We start from the raw sequence: 18,917 nt of genomic DNA on the forward strand, positions 1-18,917 counted from the left end.
TCGCATGCTATTTTGACATACGAACACCACTCCATTTTCCATTTTTGTATAGATTTTAGACAAAAATCGTTGAACTGATACGGCAAACAAATGTAATATGTTGTTAACAAAATGTTAATAAATGCTTAATTTAGTTTTATCAAATTAGAATGATAGTATTTTCTTACGAAGAACACCTAGATATAAGAAACTAACGTTATATTTGGAATGATACTAAAAAAAAATTGGCAGTGCTTGAGCTAAGAACAAGAGCTATTCGATACTAAAGCAACATTGAACGCAGAACAACATAACTTTAACTGACCTTGCACAAATATGAAATTTACATATTTTTGTGCGCTCCAGTTAGATGCGTCGCATACCTAATTAGGGTAGAGAGAAACACAAGCCAAAGCCACAATAAAAAGAATAATCATCCAAATTCACGAATCATCAAAACAGCCTTCTCTCCATCGAAATGAGCCTATTGAATACAAATAGGTACGCAAACCAACTCCCACGAGCTAGCACGTGTACGGAGCGAATTTGTTGTACGAGCAGCTTTCGGTTCGTTCGTTTCTAATGTTCGCGAAACTTTCAGATATGATCGGGCAAATGTATACAAGCAAACTTTGACGCAGCGCATAGGTGTATAGTGAATCCACGTGAGGCTCGTTCGCTTCACTGTGGACTAAAATGAAGATGATAATGTCTAGGATTTGGAAATATGGATGTAAAGTGGCCGAATTGAACCTCTGCAATTCCACAGTTATTATAACAATAATAGAGAAACAGAACTTAAAATCCTTCATGCTCTCGATACTACACATAGCTATCTTGATCAATCGATCAAAATCGTTTTTCAAGTAAAACAAGATTTCTCTTCAAGAAAAGCGCACCACTGTGCGCCGAAAACTCGTACAGGGGAGCTAAAGCTGCATCGTTTGTTGGTTCAGTTGCCTTAAAGTTTCCGAATCCATCGGAAGGCCAGAAGTGGTGTGTGGCACAGTGCACCATCGCGAGCAAGTTTAGTGCCGAACGCGAGCTGATGATATTGTACGTAATCTACCACCTTATGGTCGAAGGAACGGTTCGACGCGGTTCGTGTGTGCGCAAAAAGATAAAATTTCCACCTACATAACGTCTGCCAGAGAGTGCTGCGGTAATTGTGCTGTTATTCGCGGTCGGTTCGTAAACCCCCATTGTATAGCAATTTGAGAGATACACTAGCAATATAAGCCCATCAACAAAAAGATTGACGACAACCTCCTAGAGTGACCCACAATGGAGAGAAAATGGAATCACTAGTTCTTCGCCGTCCACATACCGCTGCAGTGATCCATCATCAAGGTTAGAAGAGTACTTTCTCACTCAGTTTTGCCTTTTCGAGGATAGGGTCGATCTTGATTGTCGTCTAGCTATTCGTGCTGAGCTAGTTTGGAATTCGCATTGATCGCGTCCAACGTTTTTGTTGATTTCGTGCATCTAGACTCTAGTTCTCGGTGCGTCGAAGTCTTCTACTGTGGGGATCGTAAATTGAGACGCATTGTCTGGTTCGGCATCGACATCTCTTTAAAATAGATTGCATTGCACTATTTTTTTTTTTTGCGAAATCACGAAGTGTCTGCTCGTCTACGAGAATAATGATGAATGCTTTTAGAATTTCGTAGCATCCTGGCCATTGGAAGAAGCACACGTTTCTGCGGTGTCGTCGCGCGTGCTGGGTAACAATTTAGTAGTCAATGTGCAGTTATTTCAATTTGTGATGACAACGCCGGTCATTGCTAAAACGTGTTTGTGGTGATTAATTGCTGCTGATTGAAAATTTGAGATAACGCGCTGCATACTGCTGAACATAGGTAGGCTGGTTATTAGAAATTATCGCAACGTGGTGAAACCCCGCACTAGTCGGGACGATGGTGTAGGTAGATAAGATTTTTGTGATATTATACGCGAGAATTCGTTATCAGGTTTGCACGAGTGAAGGCGACAGTTTAGGACAGGTAAAAGTTTACAGAAGTTCCTAAAATTCAACAACTGAATTCAACATAGATCTTCGTAGCTGTTTTCATAAGAAATCCAATGCGTCGATTTAATCATTGAGAGCCTGCGTCCCAGCTTAGTTTTCGTGTGAGCATTTCCACAGTTATTAACTGAGAACTATTTTTTTGCAATTTCTCATCGTAATAGGCTGTTTTTCATCACGCCAATCTGTCATGAAACGGCCTACTTTCCTGCACTGAAGTATGCAGTGCGGGAATTGTCATAACGCAACTGAAACCAGTACTGTAATGATTCATTACGCAACGCTTTCTCATTACGCAACTGTTTTGAGTTGCGTAATGAATCATTACACAACAGTTTTTCAGAAACTGTAAAATAATGGTGAATGCATTCCGATATAATTTCTGATACCTTCAAGTTGTCTTCAACGAAATTGCAAAAAATGTTGTACGTAACTCGTTGCCGAACTCGATTTTTACAGCACTCATCGTAATTATCCTACTCGGCAAGCCTCGTAGGATAAATTTACGACTCGTGCTGTAAAAATCATCATTCTGCAACTTGTTCCGTAAACTACTATTACCAGTTTTTTTTTTTTGCATTCGTATTATTATGGCAAACATGAAGAATCGCAAAAAATTCCAACCAAAGAATCGGCGTTAACCAAATCCGCGGCTTAGTCTTGCCGAACAGCTGCGCGTTTACTACTACGGTCTTCTGGGTCTCCTCAGGTAAGATGATAGAATAGGCTCAAATATGACGATGGTACAAATCTCCCAGTTTGGCAGGGAACGTGTATCCAAAGCTGACCTTCTGAAGCCTGATGGTGCAGGTTCCGAGAATTATCACTGGCTTTGAATTGACTTCCTGCTCATCTGTGTATTCCTTGGAACGGGACAACCCTAAAAGACGTAGATAATGCTCTTCTAGCAGGGTGTCGACTCAATTCTGACTTCCCCCTCCAATTCCCGACAAAAAAGATCACTTTATTAGGTTTGTACAAAGGGAACAAAATATATATTTCTATTTACTACTTTACTAGCTAGTAGCCTACACTAGCCAACATTAAATATGATTTATTCTATTATCTTTAAACGATTGGCTTCCAAGATATCATTACCTCGTTCAGAAATCACTGACGAAATACGTTCTTGACGAAAAGTGGGAATCGAACCCACACTCCTTGACTCGATACGGCTAAATGCTTGGTAACACTAACCGCACGGCCAAGAAGCCCAATCTTATTTTATGAATAAACATCTAAACATGTGTTCAAAATAATAGTAACGTAAGCAAAATTCCATATAAAATTAAAATCATTGAAATGCCATAAGACAGGGTTTCTCAGTCGGTGATCTGCGGACCCCAGGGGTCCGCGAAGCCATAGTAAATATGTGTCGTGTTCTTTGATCGATGAATAGATCTCACATCTAATTTAACTTGCTTTACTAGAGTTCATTATTACCTAATTGCCGGTTTTTGTAAGTCTTTTATTGTCATTGCAAGCCAGGTATTTTCTTACCTGCATTGCTTGAATATTATACAAGTGCGAGCTTTAAAATGGAACTTGGATCATTCCTGGAGGCATATATTTTGTTGGTTTTTCTTGCAAGATTTGACCAAAAATCACTTACCAACTTCGTGGCCCGAAATTATTCACCCTCTTCAATCAAACCACTGGCGGAATCTTCTTAAATCTATCAGCAGGATTTTTTATTAAATTTTCCAATGATATCTGCAGTTATTGCAATGTTTTGTAAGAGTTTCTGGTGAAATTTCTAATTGCTGATGGTTCATAAAAAATAGGCTTCTTTCATAAAATATGAATAGCAGCTTCCGGAACTGATTCATGGGGCTACCTAAAATATTTTTTAAATTCCTGAAAAGGCCTTCTTGGATTATTGGAGAACCTTGGAAAATATCAGAGGAAATATTCAAATAATTTCGAAAATCTTCTAAGAAGATTCCTGAAGAAATCTTCAACAAGCCAACAATATTGGTAAAATACGTTTTGGTGGTTAAACATTGGGCATTTTTTATGCAACAATGGGATCCAGGTATCTAATTCGTATTTTGTTCAGTTCAGAATCCTGGCTAATTTTCTACTGAAGTTACCCGCACGATCATAGCCGAATTCTTGAATTAAGGCGCAATGTTTGGGTTTGTCTGTCAAGTATATTTATTACTTCACTCTGAGACCTTTGACACTTTTAGACTAGTATAGTAAATCCTGCTCCAACTGATATTGTTGGTGCTTAAGGTGATTATAAAGCAAAGCCAAACTTCTGGAGAATCTGACAACCGTTCGCAATGAAAATCGACCAAATTGCTTGTTAGCTGGAGGTAATTAAGCGGATAAATTTTCAACGAGCAGCGCTTTATGGTTCTCAAGTCTTGTGCTCTTGAAAATTTAATGTTTGGCTTTGTTCTATAATCATCTTAATGTGATCATTCGCGAAAATCCCGCAAGATATAGCTATTTCAGTCATTCAGTTTGGTTCTCAATTTGAGCATTTTGAGTTACACTATGGGCAAAACTTTCGTTTTCATAAGCTTCGACTGCAAGATAAGCTATTATCAGTGCACACTGGGCCAGGAACATAGTTTAGTCAGACAAAACCTCTTTAGAAGTGCATTTTATCGGGTTGGTGTCTGAGGAGACTTGTTTTGGATTTATTTGTTCTTTATTTTGATGATAGAAGATAGTTGAGAATGTCACCCCATAGGTGGCGCTGCGATGTAAACCTTTTTGTTTCGCTTCCAAGAGCTTTCACGTTTTCGGCAAAGTTTTAGAACGTGTAAAATTACGACAAGTTGTCGAGATTTTCACAACTCAAACTAGAATAACAAAAACAATGCGCTAAACTACAAGAAAACATTATAAATAGTTACTGGATAGCCATGGATTAGTTTTTAGACTCGCGTACTAGCCATGAGATGCATCGAAAAAGGCAGTCAAAGTCACCACTTACGCTCAATGTCACTCCACACGACGGTGACTTTTATAATCAAATTAAAGAACAATTAAATCCAAGATAAATCTTCGGAACCACCAACCCGATAAAATGCACCCCTGAAGCGCTAGAGGTTTTGTCTGTCTAAATTCTGTTCCTGGCCCAGTGTGCAGTGGTCCGCAAGAAGTTTGTAGACCGGTATTCAGCCTAATGGCCCTTTCGACCTAACGACATTCGGCCTAACGAGATAGAACCGTTGTTGGTTTTACAAATAAGTTTTGCCATCAGCCAGAAGAAAACGAAGAATCCGTTATTGAGAAATAAGATCTCACTCGAGCCTGAGGAATGAATGATTGAGTAAAAAGAGTAAGATCTTTTGCGGATTTGTTTCGGTGAAATACTGAGCGTACTTTAAAGGAATTTTCATAGAATTTAATTAGGATTCCTGACATCTGTGTAGGAGAAATCAACGGATTTCTGGCAAAGTTTTTGATGAGATGCTTGATAGATTTTTAATAAAATTCCTGGCAGTCTCTTGGTGCGAACTTTGCAAGAATCGTAGTCTCTTATTGACAAATTTCTAACAAGATCTTTGGGAACTGACTGAAATGCTTACTGAAGCAAAATAAGATTTTTGGGAAATACTTTGATAGCTTGGTAGATTTGTCCTATAAAAATTTTCATCTCAGCATGGAAAAAAACGAGGAGCTCCGGGTATGTGGCTTTGAAATAGCAAGCTATTGATTCTGCGGGACCCCTTACACATTATTAGATCCCAAGTCCCTCAAATCTAAATCCTGTCCTGGCTTTAAAAGAACAAAATCTGTAAAATCACTGTTGGGCTTCTTGCGAGATCGTTGACGAATATATTGGAGATCTTAGAGATTTTTTTCTTTTGAGGTTATTGGCAGACTCCAGATTCATGAAGAATCTCTGCCGGAGGATTTTTGTAAATGCGTATTTAGCCTTATGTTTAAGCTTTATTTGATGTTAATCTTTGATCGGTTTTATCATACTTCTTCTGAAGTTCCTTAAATGTCACATCTGTACCCAAAACATCCAATTTATTGCATCCTTAGCGAATTCTCAACAAGATATCCGGTGTATTACTTCTGATATATAACGATGTATTTGTTGGAAGGTTTTTTTTGTTTGTTCCTAATAAGCCTAGGGGGAAAGCACTAATTTTCGACCCACAAGAATTCTGCGCCAATTTTCGGATTTTCATACAAAAAAGGCCAAAGTCGTATGAAATGGTCGAAAACTAGTGCTGGGTCGAAAATTGGTGCTCTTCCCCTATTGGAAAAATCCATGGAAGATGCTGGAAAACATTCACATTTTTGTGATACATAATATTTGAAAGGTTGCCTTCTTCCAGTAAAAACATCATTACTATAAAAACCTTTCCTAACTCTGAACAAACATGTGTCAAAATATTTACCCATTTTTAGTTATAACAGTTTCAAAATTGATTGTCTTAAACGAACTTTTGCCCCACCGGTGGGATAAGAGTTTGAATCCAGTGTGGGGCAAAAGTTAGCTGACTAAAACACAAAATAGCATTACTTTTATGACAGGCATACTTTATACCAGCTGTAAACTTAAGTTTGCCGAAAAATACACACTAAATTTTCATCAAAAGATTTCCGAAAACAGGATTATTCTTGATATGCTCAAAACTAGCAGTTTTCGCAAAATTAAATGTAAATGTGAAATTTTGCTGACATTTTCCGCACGATCAGGCAAATTTGGCTAAATTTGAAGATATTATGTGGATTTTAGGAAATTTGCAAATTTTTCCGTGAGTTTATACATGAGTCGAACTTTTGCCCCGCTGATTTGAACTGTTGCCCCACTATGGGCCAAAAATTGTTTCCAAGCATTTATGCAAAAACTAATACACCTCAACGCATCCTTATGATGGGCCTAGAAACTCCCATACATAAAATATTGAAAAAGATTGTATCTTTATTTGGTTCCATGTAACGAAAGTTTGACCGAAAACTACAATATTCAAGTCAAAAAACAACAAATAGACAAAATTTTTCTAAATCTCAATCAATTTTTATGATATTTGGAGTGAAAGTCTCTTACTTGAATAGAATTCAAACCATCATGACATCTATAAGTTTTGTTTAGAAATGAGCTAGAAATCTTAAAAAGAAACTCTTACCCCACTCGAACTTTTGCCCCACTTTACTCTAAAGCCAAATAGCCAAAGAATATAGTCTATTAAATTACTGAATATTGATTTGGAGTTTTTTCAAATGCATAATTGTTCAATGAAACAAACATTGTTACAAAATTCATCCGAATTATATTGAAACAACACGTAGCTACACAACTAAACTCGTAAATCGACTTCAAAATTTGAATTGCCGAAGTTTCGGTAAAATAAGAGTACCGAATTCTCAGCTGTTGGGTTCTCGGTGATTCGTTTTGCTGAGGTCGGTGAAATTGCTGCCTCAGCAAGGTGTTTGAAAAACTCCTACATAAAGTGCTATATAATGCTGCATCATCGATAATGTGTGAATACCAACATGGATTTGTAAGAAACCGCTCAACTACATCCAACTTGATGTGCTATGTTACCCCGAGCAATGGAGTCAAAACAGCAAGTGGACGCAATTTACATCGATTTCGCCAAAGCGTTCGATACGGTCCCACATCTAGTGGTCGTGGAAAAAATGGAGCATCTTGGATTTCCAAGATGGATTACATCGTGGCTGTTTTCCTATCTGTCAGATCGAAATGCTTTTGTAAAGGTCAATTTTGCGCGATCTAAACTCTTCGAAATCTCTTCAGGGGTACCGCAGGGCAGTGTACTCGGACCTTTAATCTTCATTATTTTCGTGAATGATTTAATTTTGAAGCTTTCGTCGTACAAACTGTCGTTCGCCGATGATCTTAAAATCTTTCGCATCATTTCTACCGCGGCAGACTGCCTTGCACTTCAAAACGACATCGACGCACTGCTGGTTTGGTGCGACGACAACGGTATGCGAGTCAACAGCGGGAAGTGTAAAATAATATCATTTACACGCAATAGTACACTTCGGTTACATCAGTACACCATTGGAGCGACACTATTAGAACGAGTCCAATCCATTTGCGATCTTGGAGTAACTATCGACTCTAAGCTCCGATTCAACAAGCACATTTCTACCATAACCGCAAAGGCGTGGTCGGTTCTAGGGTTCATTCGTCGACATGCATCGGAGTTCACAGACATCTACGCTCTGAAGACGCTGTTCTGCGCCCTGGTGCGAAGTATTTTAGAGTATGCAGCTCCGGTCTGGACACCGTATCATTTGTCGTACTCTCTACAACTGGAGCGTGTACAAAAGTGTTTTCTGCGATTTGCACTGAGAGGCCTTCTTTGGAGAGACCCGGAAAACTTGCCAAGCTACCCTGAACGATGCCAGCTAATTAACTTAGAGACTCTCTCAAAAAGAAGAGCAAAATCGCAACAAGTTTTCATTTTCGACATCATTACCGGAAACCTGGATTGTCCAATGCTTCTTTCTGAGGTACCTTTCTATGTTCCACCACGAAGTCTTCGCAATGCACCCTTCCTCGCCAATCCTGTCCACAGAACCAGTTATGGTCAAAACAATCCGTTTTCCGCTGGCGTAAGAGCATTCAATAATGTCAGTGTGTTGTTTGATTTTGATATGTCGAAAGCTGTTTTCAAAAATAGTTTAAGAAATGTGATATCGTAATTTTATATTTTACCATCTGTACGACCAAGTCGAAGATATGAATAATAAATAAATAAATAAATAATTATAGTGTGTATTAGGCTTGTGGTAGAGTAACGATTATTTTTTCCCTGACCGTAAGTGAACTTCCCTGACTTTTCAGCTTTTTTCAGGTAGTCCTGTCTAGACTACATATCTGATTGATTCTTTGTAAACTAGAAATCTATTCAATGATTACTGATGATAAGTGTTTTTTTTTTAAACTTCACTATCAAGAAAGTTTGTTACAATTTTCGATATGAAATATGTTTATTCTTGGTTACCAACAAAATGTTCTTGGGAAAGTGAGAGGAACTTGTTTTCGTTATGATGATCAAACCATGAACGTAGATTGTTCTATAACTTTATAATTTCATTGAAAAATATACTCTTAAAAAGGTAATCTAATCAATTTTGTATCAATAAGAAAAGCAATTAATTATAATTTACAACATCTACACGAGTGCCACAATAACGGTAAAGTGTTTCAAACCATTAATAATGGAATGGGCTTTGATCCCACGACTCCCCAGTACGCTAGACTCGGCGCGTTAACCAACTACGCCACAGAACGGATGACGATTCTACAGCGCCGTCGCACAGTGCTGCGAACCTTGGGAAAACATCATAAGTTCCTTTATAGGCGTTTTAGCTCAATGGTGTTTATAGGAAAGTTATCAGGCATCAAACCACCACGTCATTCTATCAAACTGTTCAACAACTTGGATTATGGCCTGACCTTCTAAATATTTGAGTTCACGATATTTTGTTACTCATTTAACTCATATCAGATATATGTAGACAAAGTAATTACATAACATAACATACTCGATTTGGTGCAGTCAAATAATTGATTTTTTCACTTTTGTCCAAGGGACGCAGCACTGTGCGTCGCCCAACCTGAAATCTTTTCCAAACAAACAACGTGGACCTTTCATTCAGACCCACTCCTCTTTCAGTAGACTTGTGTGTAATTCTCATACCCTCCTAAACTCTGTAACTCTTCAAATGCTCATAAGAGCACTTATTCAAAAAGGATAGATCTAGATCTAGTATAGCTAATTCAATATAATATCATACCGTATGTCCACGGTTGCTTAATCGGTATGACAATACAACAAATCGAACAAAGAGAAAAATATTCCAAGATTATATTATTCTTCACATCATTGCTCATCAGTTTAGCACCTCCACAGGAAACTTTTCTTTCCTTTATACCGCCTGCTACCTTGTCCTAACCAGTATTATTGAACTTTCTGCCCTATTGATACTTTAACGGCGGGCAGATCAACCTCGATGTAACGTAACTAGGTCTATAACGTGATTTTTTACTTATCAGAGCCCGGAACGTATGTAAAACGTGGTTGTTTCATCCACGAATCGTTTACGATTCCAAAAATAGTTATCATGATCCAAAGTTGACATTCTAAGGGAAAGTTGGCTATAAAAATAGAAGGAAGCCAATATATTTTGGATGGAACGCTCAATTAGGGTGAATTAGTTGAATTATCACATTGCGATGTGATTCGATAAAGATAATCGTAGGTGTTAAAAAACCTGTGAAAAATATTGGCGCATTTGCTCTCGGGTTTCCTTTGAGGAGAGATAGAGCCGCTGTTACTGCTTTCTAGCCATCTTTTTGAATTCATTCATATGATGGATGATAACGTCCTTAGAGACCTTTGTGGTCTATACTAGAAATAAGTTATAAAATTCAATTCAGAATCGTAGAAAACATTCTTGCGACCCTTATCTGAGTATATCGAACCTGTCCTTATGATAAGGCACAGAAAGCCGTAGCGGTAAACACGCAGCTATTCAGCAAAACTAAGCTGAGGATGGTGGGTTCGAATGCCGCCGGTCAAGGAGCTTTTCGAGTAGAAAATTTTCTCGACTTCTTAGGTTACGGAGTATTTTTGTACCTGCCACACGATATATACATGCAAGAATGGTCAATTGGCGAAGAAAGCTCTCAGTTAATAACTGAGGAAGGGTTGGAACGTAACGCCAGAGAGAAGAAGATGATAAGACTAAAAACCACTACTGCTATTATTTGCATATAAGCGCAGTTTACTCTCTAATTTCAAACGATACGGTCGACAAACACATCATAAATCCATAAGTAGAACTGTAAAAAGTCAACAGAAAAAATAAATTTGGAAGAGAGGTGAATGAATCAAACCAATCGTAATTTTAAATTTGTATTAATTGTTCATAATTGTTAATATATAAATTCATATATAAATACAGCCAAACCGTGGTGCCAATAGTCTTGACCAGTTGCACTGAAATAAATTACACATAAACAAAGATTACACGTTTATCAGCTTCAGACTTTATGTGCCGCGAAAAATGGGCATTTTGAGACGAATAAATAGCTTCCGATGAGGCATCACTCCAGACCGGACATTCTGAAACCAGTATTGTACGGTATCAGCTAGCAAATGGGATCGTTCGCAACGTCATTGCCGATTAATTATACACATGTATAATAAGGGTAGGGTGTGGCGCTGGTTTTCGGTTTAGGGATCATTATTTTGACTAGACCTGTGTCTATGCTTTATTACTGGATTACTTAGCTAGATTACGTCCGCTTTTGTACAGAAAAGCCATGCTCCAAGCGTCTTGGTTCGATTCCCGGTATTGTTCCAGGGTTTTTTCGTGGTTTATTTTTTTTTTCTTTGACTTGCCTGAGCATAAAGTAAGCATTATCGTTTCGAATACAAAAAATGTAATTTGATCAAAAAATCTCACTTTGTGGAAGTACTCTCAGAGCATTGAGCTGGAAAGCAAAATCTGTCCTGATAGGGATGTATGCAATGCCATTGAGAAAACGAAATACGGATACTTTTTATATCAACAATGGATACTTGGAAATATCAACACACTCTAACATAAAGAAAGTACTTATATCGTATATTTTTAGAAAACATGTTGTCATGTTTTACATAATTGTCTCCATACAGCAATACAGAAAGGGGATTGAAAATTGCGAAAATTTGTGTGGCGTAATTTGTGGACGTTCCCCAAGAAACACTTCAAGTATTTTAATAATGATTTCTCAGATAATCTGACTAGACGTTTCTCTAAGGGTATTTCTGAGAATTTACTTGATTAATTTATGTAGGGCAGAAGCACCGGTTTCGGCCATACGCCAGTTGTAGCCATAGAGAATTATACATCGTTATATATAGCCAATCAGCATGAAACCTTTTGTGTTCAGTGGATCACATTCACATGGTAGTACCACATTCATTTACTCGTCCAAATAGGGTCCTAAAGGCCTGTCCCAATTTTAACGCTTAAGTTTAGGCTAAAAACACATGTTTACTCAATTTTTTAATGTTTTTTTTTTGTTTAGGTCCAAAAAACATTTTTATGGATTTTATCACATTCCTTGGTATAAACTCAATTTTTTGGTATATTTTGCTTTCCGTGTACCTTCTAAAATGTCATATAGGAACAACCCCAGTTTTAAAACTAAAAGCCCTGTGGTGTTTTTGTCGATTAGGCGAACGTCAAACATGATCAAAAGTATCAAGGTTCATTTATGGACCCAATTTTTAAGTTAAAGTTTAAATATGATGTAGCCGTTATTTTAGCGGGAAAAATTGCTAAAATAGTCGCAGTAACATGCTCTTTCGTGTCATTAAATAAAAACAAGATTTCATCAAACATTTTTGGACCCATTCAAAACATAAGGAAAACAATTCATTTTCCTTATAATTTTAACTCCCATACACCTAATTTGGCCACGACACTCCTAATTTGGCCATACTCATGAGAAATCAATGCGATTGGTCAATTAAGGAACTAAAGTTAAATCTCTGGCCAAAACTGGTTCCGTTGGCCTTTATTGATCAAATGGATTTTCAAAGCGAAAAAATGGTTATAGCACAGATTTGATATTTTACACTAATAATATGGATTGGAAGCTTACATTTGACATATTTGTAGTATAAATACGGCTTCCCATTTAATTTTTATTGACATTTTCTCTTAGGCTGGCCAAAACCGGTGCTTTTACCCTATATTTTCATTATTTTCTCCAGCAACTTCATCAAAAAATAATTCAATTGACCCACAGTTTTCTTCCGGTATTCGTCCATTGATTCAAAGAATTCCTACACGATTTTTGTTTAGGATCCTTCAAGAATTGAGTCAGTAATTCCTATCAGGATATCTGCATAAATTATGTCAGAGGTTCATTTAGCTATTTTTTTTTTTCAAAGATCTCAATCAAGTATTCCAGAGATTTATTTAGGGGCTTTTTGGGAGATTCTTTCAGACACTTCTCACTTTCATCTTCAGAAATTACTGACGAGTTATTCCAAAAAATATCGATAAATTTCTATTTTTTTTTTCAGTAATTCTTTCTGGGAGTTCCACGGATTTCCTACAGAAATCTACCCTGAGATTCTTCCGGAAAATCGCTACGAATTGCTGATGCATGAATTTCTTAAAAAAAAAAACTCCGGTCGTTATTTCTGGTAAAATGTATGTAGGGATTATCAGAGGAATTACGAAATTATTTTCTGCCATACTTCTCGATAACAATATATTTATTAAAATTTCAAAGAATTACTTGAGAGAAATCTTAGAAAGAAACTACAGGAGTAATTTCTTTATGAAATTTTACATAAATCTCTAGAGAAATCAATAGAGGACTTCATGAGAAGTCTCCGGACATCCATGAAGAAATGTTTGTGAAAATAACTGAAAGCACTGTTGAAAGACGGCCAAGAACTCATAGAGGAAGTTTTGTAGAACTGTATGAAAAAGTCCTTGAATTAATTTCTTCAGAACCCTGTATTTTTTGTAGAAGAATTCGTTTGGAAATCTTTGGAAGATCCTTTAGAGTAAAAACTGAGACAATATCTGGAGAATATCAAGTGCCTGATGGAAATCCGAGGAGTTCTCAGAACAATCAAAATTGTTCCCGTTGTTATTTATCGGAGTAGATTGTGAACCCCTGTTCGATCTCTTTGGGCAATTTACAACGACCGTGTTTTATGTTGTAAATGTAGCTTTAGCTGTAAGTTTATTTATCATTAGTTTTAAGGTAATTCAATTGTTGTATGGTACTTACAAGAATCGGTATTAGAGGATATTTTGACACAATTCAATCGTACTAATGAATTCTCACACGTGTAATCTGTAGATTTACTATAAGTTAGGTTAAGCTTTAACAAATTAGATATAACAACTTACAATTTGTGTGTGCATGAACTTTTATAATAGGGAACAAATTTACTGTTTAGAAACAGCTTGAGAATAACTGTAAGTTCAAATTTAGTTGTAGTTTAGAGTAATCAAAATATAGTTTTAGAAATCACATTTTACAAAATACTTGCAATCTGCATGTGAATTCCAGCGCACATTTTCTTCGAAGAGAAGAAATTTTCTTCCATAATCCACCAGCAAGAAAATTTTCTTTTCTTCGAAGAAAATACGCGCCGGAATTCGCCTACTGGTTTGGTCTCTAGCTATCAATTTTTTTTTTTTTCTATCTTTATTAACGAGATTTTTAGCCCTGGGATAGTTCATCTCGGAACCAACGGCTTTACTTGCCTTCCGAAGGAAGTCGTCAATATAACATTTATGTCATAAGTGACTATCTCGGGGATGGGATTCGATCCCAGGTCCTCGGCGTGAGAGGCGTGAGATCTAACCACTACACCAGGCCCGTCCCCCACTAGCTATCAATGATAAGAATGACATAGCAGATCATTGCATTGTCTCTTTGTCATGCCATCGGTTTGACAGGCCGATGAACGGTTGACTCCTGTCGTCATTGACATGTGACCATAAGTGCTGCCAGTGTCAACAATCTTTGTGAAAATATTTTTAGGTATCAGCAGTGTACTACTGAAGTATTCTGTAAGAGTTTCTTTAAGCAAACCTCGGTTGGAAATTGGAAGGATCTCTGTGAACAAATATTTAAATCTGTGAATCCAGTGAATACTGGAAGACTTCTACCTCGAGGAGTCTATAAGGGTCTCCCTGAACGGTGGTGGATACGCAAAGAAATCTCTGGATAATCTCTTGAGCCTTAAGGATTTATACCGGGTTTTTAACACCATTTTTTTTGCAGAAATCGCTTCTAAATTTCCAATAGGACAGTTTCTTTATTAACATCTAGATAACTTTCTAAAAAACAATAGCAGGGTTTATTTCAGATAATTAGCTACCAGATATTATGAAATAAATTCCTTTAGGGATGGTACACAAATTATGTCACGCTAATTTTCAACTTTTTTGACCAACTCCCCCCCCCCCCTTTGTCACATTTTTTGTATGAGTCCTCCGAAATTTTTGTAAGGCTTGTCACACTTGACTTGACCCCCTCCCCCCCCTCAGAGCGTGACGTAATTTTTTCATCTTACAAGTAAGAAGCAGGCATGTTACCACTTAACCAGTTTTCACAAATGATTAGTATTGTGCACGAACTGAATCAAAAAGAGCTCATGCCTGCATGAGTGGCTGTCGAGTGGTGTCACAACAAAGGTGAAATTGTTGATTACTGAATTGTTGGTTGCTATTTTACATTAGTTAGGTAATCTATTTTTAATGAGTACGTATCAAAATCTTTGGAAATCGCAAATAACAATATTGTCACATTTTTCATAGACTTCGCCATCGGTTCCTGATAAACCGACTAGCTCATGTAAGACCACTTACATGTCAGTGTCTAACCTAATTTTGTATTACTTCTAAGAGTTTATTGGACCAACCAGCCCATATAAATATAACAGACACATAAATTTTCCGTAGTCGTCGTATCCTTGTTGAAATCAAATGTTACTGGATTGCATTGCTCATTGCTTTATCTAATGGAACAAAGAATAAAATCTTAATCAAGTTTCTTCTTGAACCTATAATAATTATAATATAATGAATAAGATGTGTGAAATACAAAAAAAGTAGTATTTATATGATGCACATCCTCACGTACTTGCTTAATGATCGTTAACATTCCAAATTCATATACAAAATAGATGCCAATATTCTTCTGAAATGGTGCACGTTTCCCTGAAGTCATCCAGTGCAAAAAAAAAAAAATTAATTTGACAAATTTAATGGTTGTATAATTGAATTGAAAAAGATATTGATATTTTTCTTATTCCACTTTTTGTGATTAAAAATGCCAAATTTTCAAGCTTTATCAAAAAATAATCCAGGGGTGCTGCAAATCATTTGAAAACGGCCTCTTTCTATACTTTTCTTGCACTTCAAGACCCATATAAACGCGTTCCTGATCCATCCAAAAAAATTTTTTGTCGAACAGTGTAGTATTTTGCTCGTAAAACATTTTATTGTTGAATGACGTGCTTGTTTCAAGGGAAATTGCATACATTTAGGCGTATTAGGCAGATTTACAAAGTTTGATTTTGCAATAAAATTATGATATACCCGAGTTGAAAGGATTTTGTAATCATTTTCAGATTCAGCAGAACCAAATTTAGTAGATAGGGAAGTTTTACATACTAAAATATGCTTCATTATATAGTGATCAATTTCACCCCAATCAGTCATTTTCAATTTTTGATATTAAAACTAATTTTATGAAATGTTAAATTTTATTTCATAAAAAATCGATTACATAAACTGATAGAGAGCAATAAAGTACTGATTTTACCGAAAACAAATTGACAATTTTTGAATTCCAAAAGAAATCATGACACAAAGTTGTGAAATAGCGATCAATTTGCCCCCGGATTACGGTACCAGAAGGCAATTCCATAGGAAAATAATTGAAAAAAGTGACTTAGAGACCATTTTACTTAACCCTCGTTCCCACGTTTGCTCCAGAATTCATCTAACTCATGTAAGATATTCTGCAACATTTCTTTGTTTAAATAAATATATATTGTGAATCTTTCATTCTGAACACATCGTCAACACGGCACAAGTCTACCGAAAATTTTTACTCCAACGGTCTGCTACCTCAACGAGAATTGGTCCCGAACCCTATGTACCCCAGATCCATAATAATTCGTTCTTAATTTCTGTTATCTCCGCTTCGAATGCCTATAATTTTTAATTATAATATTTCTACATTTGCGTTTTTATTGCTGTTCTATTCCATGTCGAAGACGTCAACCTGTTGGAGGAGTTCCTGGAGCGCCAACCTGCTCGTACGATGCCTGGGGAGATTCTCGTCCCACGCACTTGGTAGGGCAGTTTTCAAGGGACTCCCAATCAAAACCGGAACAGGCTCCGTCGTGGAGTTCTCAAGATTTTTGTTGTTGCGTTGTACACGTAAAACGAAGAAAAAAAAACAACAAACAGATTTCCCAGGGGCGCGGATCTTCTATATAAACTGGGAGCTGCAGTGGCGAAAATATGTATTCCTTAAGTCGCCGCGTGCTCATCATGTTGACAGGAAGCGTAGTCATCTCGCTGCTGATTGTTGTAACCATCTACGGAGTGAACAGTGCACCCTCGCCGACCAAAAAGTTAATTGAAGTGGCCGATCATCAGCTGGCAGGTGATAGCGATAGTGAAGATTACGAAAAGGCGGCACGAGATTACGAGTTGAAACAGGTGCACGTGGTGAGTGAGTTACTTTACATAGATAGTTCCTAAGCCGAGTTTTAGCGAGGGAGCAGATCCAAACAGCTACGTGATAGCTACAGTTTCGTATTATAACATATTTAAATTGACCTGTTACACTGCTCAACACTGATCGGAATCAGAAGTTTGGAGTTCTGATTGATGCAAAACGGTAAAGTGGTGTTTCACAGTGTAAAACCAAGGTTTATATATCTAAGCCTAAATTTATTTCGAAAATCTGACAAATTTTCAACCATTCAGATCCATCGATTTACTGATATAAAGTATAATTTAATTACTGTAATAACGATTAACGTATGAAGGGACAGAAGACACCAAAACGTTTTGAAGCAACTGTGAAGATCTACAAGCGTCAAGATAACCCACGCGAGAATGTTTCGGACAAACGCTCAATATCCACTGTGATTTTCAGTATCGGTACAGTCGTGGATTGTTTTTGGCTGGAGTTTCCTGGGCCTATTGTGTTATCATAACGTGTATTTCATAACAGAATTGTTCACGATTGTGGAGATCTAGAAGGACGAACACCAAGCTGTTAAGCAAGCTCTGTTCTGTAGTCAAAACTAGTAGCGACTAGAGACCAAGTTAGACAGCTCATGCCTGAAAAAAAAGGGACCGAACAGGAACAAAAAGGACAACTGGGCTTCGTAGCCGTGCGGTTAGCGGCGTCAGTCGTTTAGGCGTATTGTGCTACGGAGTGTGGGTTCGATTCCCGCCCCAGTCGGAGAAAACTTTTCGTCAAACGAAAAATTCTTCACTGGTCCACTGGTCGTTCTGTGTGTCCGTTGTCTAATGTTAGTTATGTTCAGTCTGTGCAGCCTATGGCTGAAGACGGTGTAAATTGTCTTTTTTTTTTTTTAAATTTTTTTTTTTTTAAAAAAGAAGAAGGAACCAAAATCAGACCAAACAGGAACCGGAAAAAAAACTTAGAGCTAATCAGAACTAATAGAACTAATAGAAATTAATAGAAAGCAAGAATTAAAGAATTAAAAACAATCGAATCACCGATAAGCAAAAGTTTTTGTTGTAGTGATTCAATTTTTTTGGGGGTTTTGCAATATTTGAAATGAGTGTTGAAATACTAGGCGAAACGATTCCATGGCGTGTAGTGTGTATATTAAGGTGGTTGAACAATAATTCTTACTTCACACCACTCATTCAACTCCAAGTCAGATTCTTAGCTTCATCCCAAAATTTGAGCTAATTTGAGCATGAGCATGATTGACCGCCTGCAGTTGCTATTCTGTCATTGCAAGAACAGCTGTACTTACACAGAGAACCAACTGACGCTACTGAGGATCAGTAGCATCCTCAATATGTAAATACTGGTGCTCTCATCATTATAACAAACAATGCAGGTCAATTTGGGAATGGGAGGGAAATGTTGACGTGTTACTTGCTTTATAGAAGTCCTCTGCACTTCCGCAAGAAACACTGGGAAGGCAAAGGATTCGCTTTTTTAAACGATAGGGATATAATTTGAAATTAATACGTCAGCATACACACGGATAAGCAACACCGATAGTGCGGTTGCTAAGCGAACCGGGTACTACTGACGCACTTTTTTCACCCGAACAACGCGAACCGGACACAATTGATCCGGATTCCATCGCTCACCCACAAAGGAGCATGCAACATATTCAACGGATCAATTACTCCATCC

General features: G+C 37.3%; 1 protein-coding gene across 2 annotated transcripts in view; it reads left to right on the plus strand.

Annotated features, from left to right (window-relative positions):
* Positions 1-924: 924 nt before the first annotated feature.
* The window catches only part of LOC5570515 (venom acid phosphatase Acph-1), a 28,008-nt gene continuing 10,015 nt past the window's right edge, over positions 925-18,917 (plus strand). Inside the window, exons 1-2 of one of the 2 annotated variants that reach the window (XM_001659153.2) lie at positions 925-1,329; positions 16,774-17,233. In XM_001659153.2, coding sequence (XP_001659203.1) covers positions 17,024-17,233 — 210 coding nt within the window. In that variant the 5' untranslated portion in view covers positions 925-1,329; positions 16,774-17,023. Of the gene's footprint in view, positions 1,330-1,357; positions 1,839-16,773; positions 17,234-18,917 lie in introns of those variants that run through there. The other variant, XM_021840731.1, reaches the window with a different exon arrangement.

Source organism: Aedes aegypti, chromosome 2, assembly GCF_002204515.2.
Source record: "Aedes aegypti strain LVP_AGWG chromosome 2, AaegL5.0 Primary Assembly, whole genome shotgun sequence".
Lineage (NCBI taxonomy): Eukaryota > Metazoa > Arthropoda > Insecta > Diptera > Culicidae > Aedes > Aedes aegypti.